Raw genomic sequence first — 22,466 nt, 5'->3', positions numbered from 1 at the left:
CTGGACGTCTTGACTCTTTGCTGGATAACTGAAACTTTTATGAGACCCTTGCTCCAAGAGAAAAGTCTGCTCTGAATAAAGCCCCTCGACTTCCATGGGAGTGTGGGGGTGCTAATGAAGCCCACAAAGTATTGGGCATCAATTAATTAAACGTTAGTTCTCCTGGACTGCCCTCTGGGGAGGGACAGAACTGAAGGGCACTACAGAGACCGTCTCAAGGTATCAAAGTATCCATGTTTCTGGGAAATGAGATCCATTTTAAAATGCTCACCTTTTACTGGCCAAGAATGATATTTAGATCATGACAATGAAGCCATCGATGGAAACAAGGATATAGATAGAAAGGTTCAATTTAGAAAAACAGAAAACTGTCCTAAAATCTATATTAAAAAATTGAAACATTAAAAAAAAAGAAAATTACAGGAAAAAATAATGAACAGAAAGCTGTAGCATCCCACAGCCAAAGCCAGTGTTTTGACAAACAACTTGGAAGTCAAGGATTTCCAAGGACTTCCCATGTGAAAACTGAAAAAGAGACCAACCATGGATTAAGACCTCTAAAAAAAGGAATGGGAATCCCAACACAGGTGTAAACGATAAAAAGAATGTGGAACCACAGAACGGTGTCCCACAGACCCACATCAAAGCCTTCAACAATGGCACACAGCGGAACTGCCGAGTTCTGATTTCAGTATGCAGATCCCGTCATTCATGCCAAGTCCCAACCCAAAGGTCCTTCTCCAGGATGGCCCCCACGTAGTCCCTAACTAACAATTAAATAAATATCTAGGTCCCCAGAATAGGAAAAACAAGGTGAGCAGCGTTCTTCACAGCATTCCATCTCAATAAGTCTTACTTCTCTTGGAGAGCCTGGGTGGCTCAGTTGGTTAAGCGTCTGTCTTTGGGTCAGGTCATGATCCCAGGGTTCTGGGGGTCGAGTTCCACATCAGGCTCCCTGCTGAGCAGAAAGTCTGCTTCTCCCTCCTCATCCCTCTGCATGCTCCCTCTTGCTATGTCTCTGTCTCTCTCAAATAAGTAAACAAATAAAAATGAAATTTAAAAAATTATTAAAAACAAGTCTTATTAAGGAAGGCATGTGATGAAATGAGCCCTGGGTCTTATACAAGACTGATGAATCACTGACCTCTACTCTGAAACCAATAATACATTATATGTTAATTAATTGAATTTAAATTTTAAAAAATGAAAAGAAAAAAAAGAAAACCCAAGTCTGTCTTCTCTCAAATTATTCAATGTGACATTTTCTGGGTACCTCTGGGTCTCTTTTGTATCCCCCAAAGAAGGAATCATATTCTCAGAAATGCCCTACTTACAAGAATACATATCTGTCATGATTTCATAATTTATCGTCATTGTGGAACGATCTCCCACTAGTAGTGGCTTTAAAATCTTCAGCCTTCGAAACTTCCAGTTTAAAATAAGTCACCGGCAACTATCATATTATCTCCCTGATATGAAGAAGTGGAGATGCAACATGGGGGGTTTGGGGGGTAGGAAAAGAATAAATGAAACAAGCTGGGATTGAGAGGGAGACAAACCATAAGAGACTCTTAATCTCACAAAACAAACAGAGTTGCCAGGGGGAGGGGGGTAGGGAGAGGGTGATGATGGGGTTATGGACATTGGGGAGGGTATGTGCTATGGTGAGTGCTGTGAAGTGTGTAAGCCTGGCGATTCACAGACCTGTACCCCTGGGGCTAATAATACATTATATGTTTATTTTAAAAATTTTAAAAATATTTTTTAAATGACATAAATAAATAAATAAAATAAGTCACCAGGATGTAATGTACAACATAAGGAATTGTTCTAGCTTTGTTTAGTGACTCATGGTAACTAGACTTACCAAGGTGATCATTTCATAATACATAAAAATATTGAATCACCATGTTGTACCCCTGAAAGTAATACGATATTTTTCAATTATAATGCAAAAACAAAGCCAGAGGCTAATTAATTAATTATAATTAAAAAGAAAAGCTTTCTCTACCAATACCTAAACATATCATGTCATCACTAGCATTCCAGATTCTGGTAGGCAGATCTTTTTTTAAGGGAGTGATTGCTTCACAGTGTAAATAATCACACTCACAAAGGCTTCTTTTTTTCAGTTTTTTTCTTTTTTTTTTGAATGAAGTATAGTTGACCTATGTTATCAGTTCAGTTTCTCATGTCAGGTTTTATTAAAGTAAGACTCAACTTTTACATACGTAGAATCTTTTCTAAAAGTATGCCTCTGAGTTTTTACCATTTTAAGTAGTTTATCTTCCACAAGCTCAAAACTCTAAGCTTTACCATTACTTCCCATAGAATTGTTCTTAGAGTCACAATCCAGAAAGCATTCCGTATGCCTGAATTTTAGTTCTTTCTGGAACCGTAAATGAGAATGTGACCCAGTATGATGGTTCATTTCACGTCAACTTCACTGGGCTAAGGGATGCTCAGACTGTCATTAAAATGTTATTTGGGGGTGTGTGTGAGGGGTTTTCTGAGGAGATGAGCACTTGAATAAGTAGATTGAACCAAGAAGATTGCTCTCCTCAATACAGTTACCATCAGTCATCTAGGCCATCGAGGGCCTGGATGAACAAAAAGGAACAAGAAGGGAGAATTTGTTCTCTTGGCCGATGCTGCAGCATCCATCTTCTCCTGCCCTTAGACATTGGTGCCCCTGATTCTTGGGCCTTACCACAACTTACCCCTTTGGTTCCCCTGATTCTCAAACCTTCAGGCTCAGACTGAATTATGCCACTGATTTTCTTGGTTCTCCAGTTTGCAGATAACAGATCATGGGACTTCTCAACCTCCCTATTGTGTGAGCCAATACCTATAATAAACCTCTCAGTCTATCTAAATAGAGAGATAGTTATTATCGTTATAAAGATAGGTAATAGATAGATAGATCTTCTTGGTTCTGTTTCTCTGGAGAACTCTTTTATATACCCAGTATGTTTTGCTTTGTTTCCCTCAGCCAGAAATCTTAAAGTCAAATGCATTTTTGTGTTCAAATCTACTCAGGTCAGGTGTCTGAAAGTTCTGCTCTTATTTCATTCATATGAATTCTTATTTTTGATCCTGAAAGGTTCTCATCTTTGCACTATTTACGCATCTTACCATCATCCAAAAAATACAAAGCACATATGTAATATTCAATAAATTATATATAATATTCAACAAATGAGATGGTTTTCAAAATGTGTGATTTGTGCCCTCTACCAAGCATTAAGCAACAGCTAAGACACCAGGTGGGGCAGGGGTGTAGAGACCGTGATCCTATGAACACTGTCATATAATGTGTCCGTTCTTGGCCAGACAAGAAACACCATCTCAGAAAATCCATCCTTACCCTGTCAAGCTCCACATTTTCCTCTTCCATATTCTATAATTTCTGGAATGAACATTCAAATGGTGATTGTAAATGTTTAAGAGTATATCTATCTAAGTGTAGGGAATAATTTGAGTTAAAATTGTCTTTTAAGGCTTACTTCAAGTGAGCTGACATTGTCATACAGATCTTCTTCAATGCATCTTCTTAAATGCATTTTGAAAGCAGTTTGGTGAAAGGGACAGGTACATCTGTATTTCAAATCAGACAATGTAGCTACGAAGAAATAAGTACATAGATCACACAGAAAATCTGCTGTGGTTCTGGGGACTTCGTGGTGGAAACGGCTGGCTGCCAAAATTTGTCCTCTCCTTTTTCTCAACAATAATCAAACTGGGGCTGGGTATCTGGCTGCCTAGCTAAGGACTGTTTTTAGCAGCCTGGCAATTAGATGTGACTTATGGCTAGCTTCTTACCAAGAAACCAATGATGGTTTCTACATCTAGTGGAGAAACTTTAAGACGGGGGGGGTTGTTTCCTCTGTGATCTATCCTCAGCCTTCTTGCTCTCTAGAACCCTGTGTTCACCATGTAAATAACAAGAAGCCCCTAGAATGGGCTTCTACTAGTAGTGACCAACTACTCGGTCACTGTACCACAAAAGGAGTCATAGACAACAAATATGGTGTGACTATATTCTAGTAAAACTTGATTTATTGACACTGAAATCTTAATTTTATTAAAGGATTATGCATCATGAAATATTATTCTTCTCTTGATATGTTTACAATCAAGTATTAAAAGTATAAAAACCATTCTTAGCTCCCAGGTCATTAAAAACAAGTGCTGAGTTGGATTTGGCCCACAGCCCTCAGTTTGCCAGCATCCTAAGGGATGTTGACCCTATGGATGGAAGAACTTGGTTCTTTGAATGCCTGTTGACCAGAGCCACTCATCAGCCTGGAACACTCACTCTGGACTGGTGCAGGAAAGAGGAAATCTTCCCTCTTTAAACCACATTACAGTTAGATGTCTCTTGTTATAGCAGATGAACATTTTACTTTAACTGATACCTAATCCATGGTTCCTGACTACGCAGGTCACTGCTCTCTCCCATAGTCCTCTCCACCCTCCTTCTGAAAAGCCAAGTCAAGGAAACTAAGTCCCCACCTGCCTCCTCACTGACCTACCCAAGACCTGAAGGAAAAGACTCGGCCCAGAGCTCCCTTCACCTCCTTGTTTCGAAGACTGTAGATGAGGGGGTTGAGCATTGGTGTGACAATGGAGTAGAAGACAGACACCACCTTGTTGAAGTTGATGGAGGATGCCACTTTGGTCCGGACATACATAAAGAAAAGAGTGCCATAGAAGAGGCTCACCACGGTCAGGTGAGCCACACAAGTGGAGAAGGCCTTTCTGCGCTCAGCAGCTGAACGGATATGCAGCAACGTCCAGACGATATTGCCGTAGGACACAGAAATGACCGTAGAGGAGGCCAGAAGCACCGCCAGAGAGACTAGAAAATCTGTGGTCTCCTTCAGGGTGACATCTGAGCAGGACAAGGCTAGCAGGGGCGAGGCATCACAGAAGAAGTGGTCGATGACATTGGGGCCACAAAATGTCAGCTGGGACATGAGGTAGATAGGCAAAATAGGTGTGAGGAGGCCCCCCAGCCAACAGGCAGCTGCCAGACGGATGCAGGTGCCCCACGACACCAAGGCCCCATATCGGAGTGGCATACAAATGGCCACATAGCGGTCATAGGCCATGGCAGCCAGTAGGAAACACTCAGTTGCCCCCAGGAAGGTAAAGATGAAGAGCTGGGATAGGCACCCAGCATAGGAGATATTCTTGCCCCCACCAACCCCAATAAAACCAGCCAGCATCTTAGGCACTGTCACTGAAGTATACCAAATTTCAAGGCAGGACAGGTGCGTCAGGAAGAAATACATGGGTCTTCGTAGCCGATGGTTCAAAGCCACCACCAAAATGATGGCCAGGTTCTCCACCAAGGTGAACAGGTACATGGTGAGAAAGAGTGTAAAGAAGAGGAGGCGTGCTTCATGCACCCCAACAAAACCCACCATGACAAACTCTGTTACATGGGTCCAGTTTGGGGAGTATGGCTGCATGTGTGGGAGTGGAAGTCAGGACACTCATGGCCTCATAGGAGAAGACAATTCAAAGAGAACCAGGGAGAAGGGTGCACTGAGACATCTTTCATCCTGGAAAAGGAAAGCAAAGTCAAGACACTGTCCTTGCCCTCAAATAATATATAGTCTATAAGGAGGTCTAGAAAACAGGAAATTTCAGTACAAAATTTAAAGTGCTGGATATGGATGGGGATATTATGGGAGGAAATAGCAGAGAAGCTCCACCAGTCTGGAGGAATCCAAGAATATTTTCTGGAGGAAGTGTTGTCTCAACTGGAACCTGGAAGATAAGGATAAGTGAGTGAGATAAAAGAGATATAAAGAGACCACAGCAAGGGGGCACCTGAGTGGCTCAGTCAGTTAAGCACCTCCCTTCCCCTCAAGTCATGATCCCAGGGTCCTGGATCAAGCCTTACATCAGACTCCCTACTTCTCCCTCTGCCCCTTCCCCCCCCCCCATAAATAAATAAAATCTTGAAAAGAGAGAGAGAGAACACAACAAATATAAAATTCCAGATACCAGAGAGAACACCATGCATTTGGGAAACGTTAAGTAGATACAGGTCACCATGGAAGTTAAAAATCTTGGCTTTCTGATCAAGCATACCTGGCTTTAAATACCAAAGAATTTAACTACTAGACCAATGAAATTTTAAAATAGATAATCCCTCTAAAGCCTTTAGCACCATAATTGGGTCAATACACAGTAGAGAAAAGTTTAAATGTTGACTTCTCCTGGAGCCCAGTCTGGAGGGAAGACAGCACTTGTCGAGCCTGAGGAGCAGGCGAGGACATCATGAAGTTCGAGGAGCCAAGTTAAGGGAAAGGACAGAGCCAAGCTTCAGTCTGAGGACAGACAGCCTTGAGGAACTTAAGCAGAGGAGCAAGCTAAGCCCTCTGCCCTTCATAAGAACTACGTTTGCTGTACCAAGGCAGCTTTGGCTTGGTGTCAAATCCTTGGTGCCACCATCCTTGGTGGAAGGATGAAGAAAAGACACAGAAAATAGGTGGGGAGGTTTTTGCAGGTGCAGCATGGGGTGGTGATGGCCATGTGCATGAGGCCTGGGGAGTGAACAGGGCCATCAAGAGACAGAATAGGGCACCTGGGTGACTCAGTAGGTTGGGCGTTGCTCTTCATCTCGGGGTCCTGGAATCCCCACACTGGGCTCTCTGCTCAGCGGGGCGTTGGCTTCTCCCTCTCACTTTCCCTCTGTGTTGTCACTCTCTCTCAAATAAATAAAGTTTTTTAAAAGAGAGAGAGACAGAATCAACAGGATTGTGTTTGAATCCAAGTTCCAGCATCAACTTGAGATACATGACCATGGGCAAATCACTAAATCATTAAAAACAGATAATTAAAAAAAGAAATCTAGAGGATGCAAACTGGTGCAGCCACTGTGGAAAAGAAAAGTATGGAGATTCCTCAAAAAATTAAAAATAGAACTATGCTATGACCCAATAATTCCGCTACTGGGCATTTACCCAAACAAAACAAAAACACTGATTCAAAAGGATACATGCATCCCCGTGTTTATTGCGACATCCTCTACAGTAACCAAACTGTGGAAACAGCCCCAGTGTCTATCGACTGATGAATGGGTAAAGGTGTTGTGGTGGATGGACAGCATGGGGTATTACTCAGCCTCCAAAAGGAATGAAATCTCGCCATTTGCAACAACACAAATGGATCTAAAGAGTAGAGTGCTAAGTGAAACATCAGTCAGAGAGAGACAAAAACTGTATGATTTCACTCATATGTGGAATTTAGGAAACAAAGCAAATGAATAAAAGGGGCGGAAAGGAGGTACCTGGGTGGCTCAGTGGGTTAAGCCTCTGCCTTCAGCTCAGGTCATGATCTCAGGGTCTTGGGATGAGCCCTGCATCGCATCGGGCTCTCTGCTCAGCAGGGAGCCTGCTTCCCCCTCTCTCTCTGCCTTCCTCTCTGCCTACTTGTGATCTCTGTCTGTCAAATAAATAAATAAAATCTTTAAAAAGCGGGGAGGGGGGGGCGAGAGGGGAAAGAGACAAACCAAGAAATAGACTGTTAACTGTAGAGAACAAAGAGACGGTTACCAGAGGGGAGGTAGTCTGGGGTTGGGGGGGAGGCTGAAATAGGTGAAAGGGATTAAGGGGTTTTTATCGTAATGAGCACCAAGTAACGTATACAACTGTTGGGTGACTGTATTGTACACCTGAAACCAATATAACATGCATGTTAACTATCCTGGAATTAAAAAAAAAATTTTTTTTTAAAGATTTTATTTATTTATCAGAGAGAGAGTGGGAGAGAGCGAGCACAGGCAGACAGAATGGCAGGCAGAGGCAGAGGGAGAAGCAGGCTCCCCGCTGAGCAAGGAGCCCGATGTGGGACTCGATCCCAGGACGCTGGGATCATGACCTGAGCCGAAGGCAGCTGCTTAACCAACTGAGCCATCCAGGCGTCCCTGGAATTAAAAATTTTTAAATAAAAAAGAGGTGAATGAGAAGAACAAGAGGTGAATAAGAATAAGAGAAATAAGATTGTTTTCGAGTAAATGAAAGAACACAATGTCTCCATTATACAGCGGTTTAAAATCACAGCGCCAAATCCTTTGACACTCTTATTTAAAAACGGAGACTTCCCCTGAACCCAGAGACTGCTTGACTACAGAATGAGACAGAAGGCATGCTGTGCCAGTTTCCAAGCCCAGGTCCTAAGACACGGATTCCTCTTCCTGCTTTGTGGAACGCAGGGACCACGGTATGAGGAAACCCAAGCAGCCTGCAGAAATGCCCAGGCAGGAAGGACCTGAGCTCGCGGCTCTGAGGTCCGGTGAAAGTTGCACGGACAGCCGGCCAGGTGACTGAGCCATCTGGGAAACAGAATGTTAGTCCTCAGCTGAGCTAGCCCAGCAGACACCACCAACCTCTCCTGCTAAGCCATCCCCCACATTGCAGACTTATGAGCTAAATAGGGAATTGTTGTTCCTTTAAGCCACTAAGTTTGGGAGTGGATAGGTTAGCAGCCATATGTAACTGAAACTACGACGTCCTGGTTCTGCAACCTCAGGTGAATAGGTCACTATCTTGGACTCTCTGGAGGAAGAGGTCTTATGTCTTGCCTACACTCACAGATGCCTACACTGGGGTTTGAACTCAGGTTGACAAGATCTAAAACCCTCGCTCCTTCCCCTAAAAAAATAATTAAGCGGGTTCCTGCTGGCTTCAACATTGCATGATTTCCCGGCAACGGCAACGAAAGTGCATAGAGACCCAGTCAGGGAAAGGTCAGAGTCCTCAGATTCCAGCATGCATCTGCCCCATGCCTAAATCCACAGCAAATGGTCTATAAACACAGGCTTCCTGGCCAAATCACCGCATCGCAGCCCCAGACACTTTATACTTCTGCGGGCTCTAGGACGTTTCAGGACACAATCTCTGCACATTTCTCTCCTCTGCAAGCTGCCTTATAATGTGGTAGCTTAGGAGCAGGGCTACCCTTAGGAGCAGGGCCATCCTCACTGATGTTCGCAGCACTGACACGCTGCAGAAGCCCAATTTGACTTGCTGCATTATAAACAGGCTTCATTGTCTCCCAGACCCTAATCTCTACTTAATAAAGTAAAATGGAGCCGAGTCTTGGTTTCCAAAAGCGCAGTATTTAACCTTCATGATCGTGTGGATCATCAGATCATCTCTTCCTCTGTTGCCCAAGACCCAATTGCATTCCTTGAGAGCCAAGACCCTAACTCAAGCTGTCCAATGGATTGGATCTTTATACTGAGAAATCCACTCAAAAACTTCAAATGTGTAAAATACATGAATAGACATCCCATTACCTCGTTTACTAACATATATTCATTCCCTCTCATTCCTTAAAAAAGGAAGAAAGAGTCCTCCAATCATGAAACTGTTGGCAAATGTTGAAATCGACAGCATTTGAAACTGATTAATCTGTAATTTACAGATGTGGTTTACCCAGACTTAGGTTCCTGCCACTTCCCCAGTCACGCACTCCTCAAGGAGACCCTGGGTGTCCGGCATTGTACTAGGCACCAAACCTAGTCACCAAACCTAAGAGTTCATGAGCCTTGCTCTTGAAGAGCCCAGAGTCTTTCGTGGGATTCAGGGAAGCATCCAAGTGCTACCACACAACGCGATGAGCTCCTTTTCATGCCTCTGGGAGAACAGAGCGAGGGCAGTTAGTCTGGCCCCGAAGGAAGACAGGCTAGGTGAGATCAGAAAAGAATTTCCCAACCCAATGACAGTGAGGGACAACATAATCCTGCACTGACAAAAATCAAATCCTTGACTGACAAAATACTAAGCCTAGGGCGCCAGGGGTTCTCAGTCCATTAAGCATCTGCCTTCAGCTCGGGTCATGATCTCAGGGTCCTGGGATCCAGTCACAAGTCTTGTTCCCTGCTCAGCAGGGAGTCTGTTTCTCTCTCCCCCTCCGCCCCTCCCCCTGCTCACGCACTCTGTCATGTGTGCACTCTCTCAAAAAAATAAATAAATAAAATGTTAAAAAATAACAAGAATAATAATAATAATCCTAACAATCCGGGTTCCGCAGAAGAAGCTGGGATGGGCCAGGGAGGAGACTTGTGAAAGATGAACCCGTGAGAGGATACTACGGGGTCCCCACGGAGGCAGGAGGGCAAGACAGCAGAGCCCCATTCAGATGTCAGACTCCTCAGTGCCTTCGTACCCCAGGTCCACCACCTCCTAACAAAATTGAGATTAAAAAAACAAAAAAGCAAAAAGACACCTAGACCGAGGCAACGGCCAACCCAACTGAATGCCTTTCTCATGGCATTCACCAGGGATGCGTTCAATGAGGAAAGCTTTCTGGGTGAGTTTCAGGAGGAGCTGAGCCTCTGCTCAGAGCATTCACGTCCTACGCGTTGGCAGGAGAGGAGCCTCCCTCCGAGGAGGGAGAAGAGGATGTTTACCGAGCTCCTCGCATGGGCCGCATTCTGCGGGGCTTAGATCATCTCCTCTCACCCGACAACCAGGCAGCAGCCCGATGACCTAGGCTTTGTAGACGCAGGACTGTCCTGGGTTTCATGCAGTTGAAAAAACAAGCTCAGAGACAGCAAGTGACTCGTGTCAGATCAAAGAACTAGGACGTGACAGAGATGGGACATAAATGTCCACAGGCCTGACGCAAGAGCTGGCCTCCCCTCCCCCTGCCCAGGCCACCTCGCTCTGCCACGGCCTCTCACTGCATCCCGGGAGCTGCCTGCCTGTGAGGCGAGCTCTTCTGGACAGGTGTCCTGCAGGCTCTGGGGCTATTAACCCACAGGCCTCCTCTCCGGGTTGAGAGGACATCAGCCAAGGGCACGTAGGGAGCAAGGGGCCAGCAGGGAAGGGACAGTCACAGGGGACAGTCATGAATGTGACTGAGTGCAGAGAGAGGCCGCACAGGCGCTAGGTGAGGTTTTCCCTGACAAATATGGAAAAACAGTTAGGGGCTCAGGCAGGAGAATCCAAACTGCATTCCCGCAGCTGTTTGCATGTGCAACTGCGTGACCAGCTCCCTGTCCCCTCCTCTCTCCGCCTGGCCTCTGGAACGCTCGTCCCAATCGCTTCTCGGCCTTTTGGCTAAGATCAAGTGTGGAACGCTCGTCCCCAGCGGTGAGAAGGGCTGCCCAGAGAACTCACTAGCATGCAGGCAAAAATTTCAGAAAACAGCCACTACCCCAGGGCAAGCAGGCAGTGGTGGGTGGGCTCCAGGAAGCTAGGCTCCCTGCTCCCACTCACTGCATGCCCCCTTCTCTGCTCCTGCAGCAATGGGACAACCATGGCCCATCTCACACCTTCCAGGTGTGGACAACCCGGGTTCCCAGCACGGCCTCTGAAGTTAGGGCAGCAGAGCTCGGCTCTGGCACCATCAGGGACCAGCTCTAGGTCAGGAAAGTCACTTACTCTCACTGAACCTCAGTTTTCTCAACTCCATGCAGGGGACACGACACACAGATTTGCAGGGCTGGTCTAAAAATGGAAGGAAACAGTAGGACGTGGCGTTCAGGGCCTTTGCTCTTCTTGTCTTTGTTTTCTGCCCATGTGACTTCCTCCTGCACTTCCTGCAATTCTCTGCATAAGGACATTTGAGTAGAGGCCCGTTCTGACCGTCTGCCTGAAAATGCAACTCCATCACCCTCTGACCCCCTTCTTGCCTTGACATTTTTCTCACAGCCTCAATGTCATCAGTTAGACATTTATTTGTTTGGCTATAACAACACACACAAACACAAACACACACACACACACAGCTCCTTGAAGACAGTGCCCTTGTCCACAACTGTGTTGCCAGTGTCAAAAGGAGTCACTAGCTTGTGATCTGCATGCAATCAGCTGTGATGGACTAAAGGACTGGGTACATGTTTGAGCGTCCTGCTGAGCTAAAGTGCTACTTCCTTTCCACCTTCAGCTACTGGTCTCAAGGCAACAAGAAAGCAAGGAAGCTCAGCAGCACTTCCAGAAGGAAGCGCCCTCCTGTGTGGGTGTGGATGTCTCTGCAACCCTCCTACCCATCCGCTCTAAGACACCAGGTGCCTGTGGATCTAGGCTAGCCCGCTCCCACTGGCCCGTGGGTGGAACAAGTGGAATTGATTTTACATATCATTTCCTTTTCTTAGCTACTGACCTTGCTTTCAAACTTCCTGAAAAACTGTACTATCTCAGCTCCTTTCAAACTCCGCTCCACTAAGCCCTCGAAAGACCTCTGTGGCCAGGTAGCTGCGAAGGGGAAGAAAGAGACCTCGCATGGGAGGCTCCCAAGAGCCTTGCTTCAACCAGCTAGCAAGTGACAGAGTCTGGAGGAGAATACAGGCCAGCCTGACCCCACAGCCCACCATCTTTCCCCCATGCCACCTCCCCGGGGCTTACTTAGAATTCCTACCACCAAATCTGACCAGTTAACTGAGAGCTTCTCGCATTATTCTGGTAGTTTCTGTACTGAGTAGGCATGACCTGCTCCTCCCAGCTACTCGCATACAGTCTCCCCGTAATGGGAGTACAAGGGAGATGCAGACACATGAAAACACATGGAACATCTCTGCAGCCAGATGTGCAACAGAGACCCAGTGCCGGGGTGAGCTGGAGAGCCGAGGGAGCCAAAAGGGACATCGAGCTTTCTGAGCTTCTAGCTCCTAATCTTTAAATGGGAGTAATACCTGCTCTTCAAGGCTCCCAGGATACTGTGAGCATCAGTGAAATAAAGGGATGTGCAGGGCTCTTTGAAAACGTTAAGGGTTCATTCCCGGAAGACCTTCTTATTATCTTGCTTCCATTGCTCACAGACTATGGGATTACTGCCAACTTAGCAAAAGGAGAGCCTAGGGATGACAGTGTTGGGGGGACCCCAGGGATGGCCTTGAAGCCGCAGCGGATTAACAAGAAAACTGATTCTGCTTAGACTGTAGGTTAATTTGAGGTGACTGGAAGGGACGAGCAGACATGAAAGGGAGCTAAAAACCCCCCAAAGTCCTTGGCACCCCTAGTCTATGTAACCTTAAGCAAACCAGTGGAATTCTGTGTGCCTCCATTTCTTCAGTTGGAAAATGGGTTGGTATTTAAAACCTCAACAACTCAGCAAAAAGAACTTTCGAACCAAGAAACGAGATGATAAGTTGGAGCTGCTCTGAAGAAAGGATTGGGTTATACTCAAGTCAAGAATCCTTACTCTGGGGCACCCCAGTAGCTCCGTCCCTTGAGCATCAGACTCTTGATTTCAGTTCAGGTCATGAGATCTCAGGGTCGTGAGATCAAACCCTGCGTCGGGCCCCCTGCTGAGTGTAGAGTTTGCTTAAGATTCTCTCACTCCCTCTCTCTCTGCCTCTCTCTCTCCACCTCGTGCTTTCTCTCAAAACAAAATAAAAAAAACCTCTAGACTCGGTACCTCTTTGGGGTTGACGTTCTTCCATGTGCCCCCTTCTGCGTGCTCTCCGGGTGTGAGCTTGGAGTTTCCAACTTTGGTGTAAACCAGAAGCTCTCCCCAGGTGGCTCCAAAGAGCCACTCACCTGGTCCCTACTACTTCCCCATCTCTTCTCTGGGAGAACACAAAGGCCCAATGTACTCAGAACCTTGGGGTTGGTGGCAAATGCAGGTCAGGATCTCATCGTGGGACACAGACCCCAGATTCAAGGATCAAAGCTTCTCTGAACTTAAGGAGCAGGGCAGAGATCCACCATCAGCTGAAGTACAAAAGGAAGAAACAAGGGTTGTCACTGACTATAAGATGACTCGTATCCCACGTACGTGGCTCTTACACCCCAGGGGTCTCCCGTGGGATCAGGTCCCCACGGAGGTTCAAAGCACTCAGACAACAAAGGAAAGAAGATAATAAATCATGGAAAAGTCTGCCCCAGAGGATGTGCAGAAGCTCCACAGGAGTCCCAAGTGTGCAAATTAGCTGGACAAACATCCCTGCAGGACGAGGGGACAGCCGAGGAGAATTCCATGCCAGCTGCACTCTGTCAAGGTCTCTGACTATACTCCAGTATAGAGTGAAATGAAATCTTGAGTCTTCCACATTTATGGAAGGTGCAAGGAAGCCTTCCTTCACTAGAATGGGCCAGATATCCCCCCCCTCCCTGCCTGCCCTTTACCCCTCCATGGGGGAAATCTACAAGGACAACAACGGATGTTACCTCATCGCCGCTCTAGGCCAGGCTCTGTGCCACACAGACCTGGCATCCCCAGCCTCAATCCTGAACGAGCTCCTGGTCCAACAAGGGCTGTGACTAAGATGCGTTTCTTTCCAGAACGTAGCAAATTGCCTTCCTTCCAAAGAACTTCCTCCAGACCATTTCGGTGATTATCTGCAGGCTGAGTAATCTTTTCTCTCCAAAAAGGAAATGTGACATGATTTCACTATAAAGCAAAAAGAACCTCAGGGATGTGATCCTATTCTGATCGAAGGAGGCAGCTGAGCCAAAGCTAACAGTCCCCTGTGGACAATGGGTCTTCAACATTCTTAAACACACAGGATTGTTTCTCTTCATGTCCTATAACCGAGTCCATCTAAATGCTTTAGGGACTGATAGCCTGTGTCCCCAGGTAAATGACAAAGCTCCTGGATGACAGCTGCCTCCCCCAGAACCTAGTGCCATGTGGTTAACTTGGTGTAAAACAGCACAGACTGGATTTGAATCCACAGGAGCCCCGTGATGGATGTGTTACCTTGACAGGGCGGGTCTCTGAGCCCATTCTCTCACCGAGTAAGCCGGAAGATAACGCCACCTGACAAGGATGAGGTGAGAGACACTCGAGGTAACGGGAGTGAAGCGCCCCCTCACCCCACTGGCCATGAGGCAGTCGCACTATAGAACTTTGGGCCCCTCAAGGCAAGGAGGACACTGAACAGTGACATACCTGTGTCCTTCCGCAATGGGTAATTTTCAGCTCTGACCCAATTTGACCCAATCTGACAGAGACTCTTCCTCCCCAAAAACGCAAAGCAAACCCCTCCCCCACCACCACTTCAGCGCTGATATCTGAGGCTGGTCCAACGCTGCTGGGAAGACCACCATGCAGTTGGAAGTTCCAGGGGAAAGAACCACCTGGAAAGCCAAGGAAACCGGCAAACGGCAAAGGTCCGCTGTCATACCCCAGCCCCCCCCTGGTTGCTGTCTTTCTCCTCCTCCCCTCTCTCCCTCTGGAACATTCTGTCTTCTGCCAGCAGTACTCTGCCTTTATAGTGTAAACCAACCCAGCCTTGCGGGTTTTCCCGAGTCTGTCACTCTGTCGTCCCAGTTTTATAGCCTAGAAGTCCAAAACTGAGCAATTAAAGGCAGAATGCTTCTCTCTGAGTGAAGGCAATCAAAGAGGCTTTTTGGATGATCAGATTCCTTTTATTTTGCTCTTGCCAAAAGAATCAAATATCCCAGCCCAGAAACCAGGACGCAGAGGAGGATGGGCAGAAGCAACGCTCTGACGGAGGAAGCCAGACTGGAGGAAGAGCTGAGGGGTTTCGCCGATTTCTCTGAGAAGGATCCGAAATCAGTGCTTGTCCTCTTACACATCATCGTGATGAAGATAACAAGATTGTATGTATGCGTTGTTATTCCAGCAGAGAGGCCCAATCTTCTCTAAATGATGATTTTCAGCCTTAAAAACATTCAGAAGCAAAGTCTGGGCTGGTATTTTGGCAAGTGTTCTTCTTTTTTTTTTTTTAAGATTTTATTTATTTTATTTGACAGACAGAGATCACAAGTAGGCAAAGAGGCAGGCAGAGAGAGAGGGAGGAGGAAGCAGGCTCCCCGCTGAGCAGAGAGCCCGATGCGGGGCTCGATCCCAGGACCCTGGGATCATGACCTGAGCCGAAGGCAGAGGCTTTAACCCACTGAGTCACCCAGGCGCCCCAGCAAGTGTTCTTCTTAATGCGTTTTTATCACGGAATAATTCCGATATCTACACAAGAAGAAACATAATCACTTTCTACTGGCTACCCTGCTTTAGCCAATATTAAATTTTGACAATTGTTATGGACTGAAGGTTTGCATCTCTCCAGATTCCTACGTTAAAGCCTAATGCCCAATTGTGACGGTATTAGGAGGAAAGGCCTCTGGGAATGAATTTGTTCATAGGGATGGAGCCCCTGTGAATGGGATTCGTGCCCTTATGAAGGACATGCCAGGGAGTTATCTTGCCCTTTTCCCACCATTTGAGAATACAGAAATTTGGCCGTCTGTAACCCAAAAAAGGGTTCTCACCAGAACCCATCCAGGCTGGCTCCCTGACCTCAGAATTCTAGCCTCCAGAACCATGAGAAATAAATTTGCTGTTTATAAGCCACTTAGTCAACGGTGTTCTGTTACAGCAGCCTGAACCAGGACAGCAATATTTGCTTAAGATTTTTTTTTTTTAATACAATCAATGAGGGTCACCTCAGTAGCTCAGTCAGTTAAGTGTCCGATTCTTGGTTTCAGCTCAGGTCATGATCTCGTGCTCGTGCGATCGAGCCCGGCATCAGGCTCTGCACTCAGGACAGAGTCTGCTTCAGGTTTTCTCTCCCCTCCCCTCTGTCCTCTCACCTCTCTCCCCTGTGCATGTGCTGTCTCTAAAAATTAATAAATAAAATCTAAAAAAAAATTGATAGATACATAATAGATAGATAGGTAAAAACAAGGCAGGTACAGTTGTTCCATGTCTGTCCCCCTCCTCACAATTAACGAATATCATAAATTGAGAATTATCCCCCTCATGCATGATTTATATCACTTGTTATTAAAATTGTTCTGTTTTACATGCCTTTAAAATGTATACAGATAATATCCAGCTCCATATAACACTTCATAATTGATTTTTTCACAGAATAGGGTTTTTAATAATTTTTGCTAGGGCGCCAAGGTGGCTCAGATGGTTAAGGGTCTGCCTTCAGCTCAGGTCAAGATTTCCAGGTCCTCCAGATCTCCAGAGCCCGGCATCTGACTCCCTGCTCAGCGGGGGTGCCTTCTTCTCCGTCAGCCCCCTCCCCTGGCTCGTGCTCTCTCTCCCAAATGAATAGATAAAATCTTTTTAAAAAATATTTTTCATTATAATTGCATCTCGAGTTCATGCATTTTCGTTTCTATGTATATTCTCTTGTATTAAAAAAGAAAACACAGTTTCCTTATTCATTCTCTTGCTCGTGAGCATTTAAATCGCTTCTACGTTTCACTACTCCTATCAATGAACATTTTTATACATAGCATTTTGTGCACCTCTGCCAAAGGCTTCTAGAGGAGTCAGTGGTTCTCAAAGTGTGATCCCACCAGCAGCCGGAGCATTGCCACGAGCACATCAGAATGCAAATCCTCAGCCCCAGACCAATTTCATTAGAGACTCTGCGAGGGGTTCCCAGGGACGTGTGCTCTAATGAGCCCTCCAGGTGATTCTGAGACAATCTGAAGTTCAAGAACTGCTTCTCTAGGATGTACACCTAATGGCATCTCTCACATCACCAAATGATACCAAACTGCTCTCTAAAGAGTTGCCCCAACTGTATTCCCATCTGCGGTGCCCCAAAGCCCCATGTCTTTTTTTTGGTTTTTTTTTTTCAGTGACTATTTTTCTTAAATGTTCAAATAGTCTAAGTGGTCTTTTTTCATACATCACCATTCTTATTTTCAGCCTATTTCCCCATAATTTTTTATTATTTAATGGGAGTTTTGATTTCATTTATTTCTTCTGAAGCAAATCCACATTCTGATTGCTGGTTTGTTGACCGCTTTTATTTTTTATCTACTTATTTGAGAGAGAGAGAGAGCACCAGTGGGAGAAGGAGCAAAACGAGAGGGAGAAGCAAACCTCCCACTCAGAGGGGAGCCAAACATGGGGCTCGATCCCATGTTTGATGGGATCGTGTTTGATGGCTCATGATCCCTGAGATCATGACCTGAACCGAAAGCAGACACTAAACTGACTGAGCCTCCCAGGTGCCCCTCAGTATTAGCTTTTATCCATCAGCTTTTTACTTGATTTACAATCTAACTGGGATATGAGGTAGTGTGTTTGTTTCCCTTCTCTCTCTCTCTCTCCTCCTGTTCCTCTCCCCTTCTCCCTTCTCCTTTACTTCCAAATTTAATAACTCTGTTGAGTAGCTTTCGGGGGTCCCCAGTCAAAATGCAGGTCTAGCAAGGACAGCAACAGGGATTGTCCTGCAGAGACAATGGGCTATGGCCAACCCAGGCCGGGTCAAGGGGAAGGCTGTTTCAGCTTTCTCTCCCAGCCTGGAGCTGGAGAGAACCCATGGCCCCTTCAGCATTTGGCAGCAGGTTTATTTCTAGCCTCCTCCCCTGAGGGCGGGGGATAAGGAATGGAGATCACAATAGCCCAGGTCGTCAGTCAGAGAGTCTGCCTCTGCTTCCCGGTCTCATAGGCAACACTATTTTTTAGAAAGAGAATGAGAGTCAGGGAGGAGGAAGGCTGAAGGAGAGAACAAACCTCAAGCAGGATCCGTGCTCAGCACTGAGCCCGATGTGGGGCTCAATCTCACAACCCTGAGATCATGACCTCAGCTGAAATCGAGAGTCCGGTGCTTACCTGACTGAGCCACCCTGGTGCCCCTCACAGGAAATACTTCTGACTCATGTACCACCACTGACTGTCTCTTCGTCCAAAACTGTGCCAGTCCACCCACCCCTTCAGCCCTGATTGCTGTTTGTGCTTTTCTGTGCCAGCTTGGAACCTCAAAATTGCTGGTGTTGTATTTAAGCCTCACTATGCCTTCTTCTGTTTTCTCTTTTTGTTTTAGCAGCACTGCTATGTCTGTGGAGCACAGAGGATTCTCGAAGCATGCCCTCCGTCTTGATCTGGCTGTCAGCAGATACTCTTAAAGCTAGAGAATTGGATTGCATAAACCTCAACTGTGGTCAAAATCCAGATGCCCAAAGGGGCTAGACCAGGTCATCTGTGGTAATGAACGCCCCCTCAGCCAGGCTGAATTTTGTCTCCATCTGTTACATATTACTGAAGCCCCAGACCTACAAGAGGCAGTCAGATCCAAAGAGTAACTGAATCTGTGTTGAATATTCAATTCAAACTTAACAGAATAATAGAGTAGAACTTAACAGTATTGAGATAAGCATTTGAAGTTAACTCATTTTAGAAAACTCTATTCCTATGATACATAATTATAGAACCTTGCTGTAGAGAGGACTGGTGGGGGAGAGGGAAAAGGAACTTAATACATGACTTAGTACATGTCTTAGGTCCGTTAGGATGCACCTGGTTTCAGGACGCACTACAAAGAGGCCAGAGGATCCAGGTACAGAGGTCTTTCGAGAATCAACAGGAAGAGAGAAACAAAAGGGAACAGGAAATGACTCTCCGGCCAACAGGAGGAAAGGATTCAAAACAGAAGAAAGATGATTATCACCAATGAAATGAAGTTTTCCTCCCTTCTAGTAACCTCCACCCTGCACACCATGAACAAGGGATTACTAACATAAATTCACAGGCTTTGCCAATCCAGAGAAGCCACTAGGAAGACAGCATATGCCTAGACCCTCTGGAATGTGCTCAGACATTCGGTGAGGGCCGGGACTTTTCTGTGTTGCTCATAGATTCCTGCCTAAGGCACAGGGCGCGTTTAATAATTGTGGAATGAAAGAACAGATGAAAAGTGCTCAGAAAATGTGTGTTGTGGCAGATCCCAGTGCGAGCGTTTGTGAGGATGATTTACATTGTGGCTACAGAGAGGCAGCAAATCAGCAGAGGAAATCTTCTCTCGGCCTCCAAGATTCAGTGTAACTCCAATGCCCAAGGGAAAGAAACAAAGCGGATAAATGTATGCTCAGCACCGGTCAGGGGGAGGATCAAAGCAGGAGCATTCTCTCTGCACTTCGGTTTTCTTTTTGGAAGAGAGTTAAGAGCACTTCCTGTGGTGTAGTTAGCGGGGGAGGCTTTAGGATTACGCATGTGCTGTCATCCACACGGAACTGGGTCTACGTGGTAGGGTACTTAACACCTTCGTCAGAGTGCTGCTCTTAAACATTAATCAGTAAGAATATTCACCTACTATATTCTAGCACCTGGGAATCCGAGGGGATGGGGTGTGAAATGTCAAGAAGAAAGGGCAGGCAAGGGCTGTAACCTCAGAAGCTGCCCGCGCCCTCGGTGGGGGGTGGGGGCGGATTGCGGGACGTCCTCACCTGTAGTATCTGAGGAAGTCGGGAGAGGGCAGCAAAGAGCTGCAGGGCTGGGCGGGAAGAGGAGCCTGGCGGTCTGGGAGGTTCTATTCCCAGGAATGCAGGGTAAGCGCTGAAACCAAGCCAGGAGTTAGGACCCTGGCACCGTCATTCTGGTTCAGCCACGGGCTTGCGGTGTGACCTTGGATAAGACACGTAACCTCTCTAGCCTTCATGTCTCAGTCTCTCTGAAATGAAGATAATTGGGTCTCAAGACTGTTGTGAAGTTTCAAAGAACTGGAAGAGCTGCGGAATTCCACAGTCGAGTTGCCTGAGGTCAAGGATGGGGGGACACACACACACACACACACACACACACACACACACACACGTCCTAAACCAGAAGCAGGAGACAAGAGCTGACTTTGGGACTTTTTTGACCATGCTTTCTGTCCCCCAAATGCCATTTTGTCCTCCTCCCTGGGCACATGGAAGATTGGTGCTGGCTGATAACATGTGAGGAAAAGAGGTGTCTGTCACTTCCAGGCATAGAAAACCTCTACGCGACTCTCGAACACTTCTTGAGGACAGGCTTTGGATACTTAATATGAGTGAGGAAAATAACTGTGTTGTGTTAAGATAGACATTTGGCATCTATATGTTACTACAGCATGGCTGAGGCTATTCTGACTAATACAGTAACAGATGGTGGGGCAGGGGAATATTTTAAAAGGAAGCATGTGTAGCAATATCAACATAATGAGAAAAAAACGTGCCCCCCCCAAAAGCAATGGATTTTACAATATTTTCTTTTCTTTTCTGTTTTCGTCTCCCTTCTCTTCTTTCTTTCTCTCTTTCCTTCTCTTTCTTTTTTTCTTTTTGAGAGAGAAAGTGGGGGGAGGGGCAGAGGGAGAGAAAGACGCTCAAGCAGGCTCCATGCTCAGCCCAGAGCCCAGGGCAGAACTCCATCTCAGGACCCTGAGATCACGACCTGAGCTGAAATCGAGAGTGAGTCGGGCATTCAACCAACTGAGCCACCCAGACGTTCCTTACACTGTAATTTTCTAATGAGTAAAGATGTACGCCACCAAGATTTGCCATGATGCCTTATGAGTTTAAGCATATAAGTTCAATATTTTATAAAGAAATGCCATTAAAAATGTAAAGAAAGATGGCATCCTTGAAAGGAGAGTCATAGAGGAAGGCATTGAAGAGATGTGAGCAAAGAAAGGGCATAGTATGACTTGAGTTTTAGCTCCTGCTGTTGAATTTTTCAAAATAGACTTCAAAGGGGCAAAGGCAGAAGCAGGGAGACTACTGAAATAATCTAGGTGGGAAATCTCAGTGGCTTGGACTGGAAGAGTAGCAAGAGAGGTTATAAGAAGTGGTCAGGTGCTGGATACGTTTGGAAAGGACAGACAATAGCCATTCTTGGCTGACTGGGAGTCTTCAGCTTATAGATCATATTGAAAGCAATATTAGACCACATGGATGTGCCTAAGGAGTGAGTATAGGTTAGGAGAGGAGCAGTAGGAAGTACTAGGAAGAAAAGTCATCTGAGAACCACGCCCAGACAATCTATGTGATGAGTCTGGGAAGATAAAGAAGAACCCAGGAAAGAGACAGAGAAGGAACAGCCAATGGTAGAAAGAAAACTGGACAGTGAGCCACATGAGTGCCATGCAAAGAATGTCTGGGGGAATCCAGTATTGTCAACTGTGTCAAACATTGCCAATACATTAAGTAAGATAAAAGCTGAACTCACCATTGGATTAGTAACACAAAGGCCATGGAAGATCTTGTAAAGAACTGTTTTTGGTATTGTAGTTGGAGTGAAGGCTTATTGGAATGGGTCCAAGGAAACATGAGAGAAGAATTAAAGGCAGTGGACAACTACTTGGAGAAGTATGGCTACAAAGGGATGCAGAAAAATAAGACAATAGTTGGAGGGGACAGTGGGTTCAAAAGAAGGTTTTTTTCAGCCAAGAGAAATAACCAAATGTTTGTGCATTGTTTGCATGTTTGTTTATCCTTAATGTATAATGAGAGACTCCATGCCCCTTTCCATCCCTTGGTTCCCAGACCACTGAACCCACAGAGTAAAAGAACATCAACACCTGAGTGGCACAGTAGGTTAAGCAGCCGACTCTTGATTTTGACTCAGGTCATGATCTCAGGGTTGTGCAATCCAGCCCCAAGTTGAACCCCACATCAGGCTCTGCACTCAGCTCATCATTGCTTGAGACTTTCTCTCCCTCTCCTTCTGCCCTCCAACCCCCCCAAACACTCTCTTTCAAATAAATAAATAAATCTTTTTTAAAAAAAGAATATGACAAGCTCGTGATGGCTTCAAAGAAGACACCACATCCC

General features: G+C 45.9%; 1 protein-coding gene across 2 annotated transcripts in view; it reads right to left on the bottom strand.

The window, feature by feature from the left end:
* Window positions 1-4,075: 4,075 nt before the first annotated feature.
* Window positions 4,076-22,466, bottom strand: part of OR6Q1 (olfactory receptor family 6 subfamily Q member 1) — a 56,541-nt gene continuing 38,150 nt past the window's right edge. Inside the window, exons 3-4 of one of the 2 annotated variants that reach the window (XM_082747814.1) lie at window positions 20,121-20,342; window positions 4,076-5,778 (exon numbers count right to left, since the gene is read on the bottom strand). In XM_082747814.1, coding sequence (XP_082603940.1) covers window positions 4,524-5,477 — 954 coding nt within the window. In that variant the 5' untranslated portion in view covers window positions 5,478-5,778; window positions 20,121-20,342 and the 3' untranslated portion in view covers window positions 4,076-4,523. Of the gene's footprint in view, window positions 5,779-15,316; window positions 15,595-20,120; window positions 20,343-22,466 lie in introns of those variants that run through there. The other variant, XR_014316125.1, reaches the window with a different exon arrangement.

Source organism: Mustela nivalis, assembly GCF_964662115.1.
Source record: "Mustela nivalis genome assembly, chromosome: 9".
Lineage (NCBI taxonomy): Eukaryota > Metazoa > Chordata > Mammalia > Carnivora > Mustelidae > Mustela > Mustela nivalis.
This window is presented reverse-complemented; position numbering and strand designations above follow the sequence as displayed.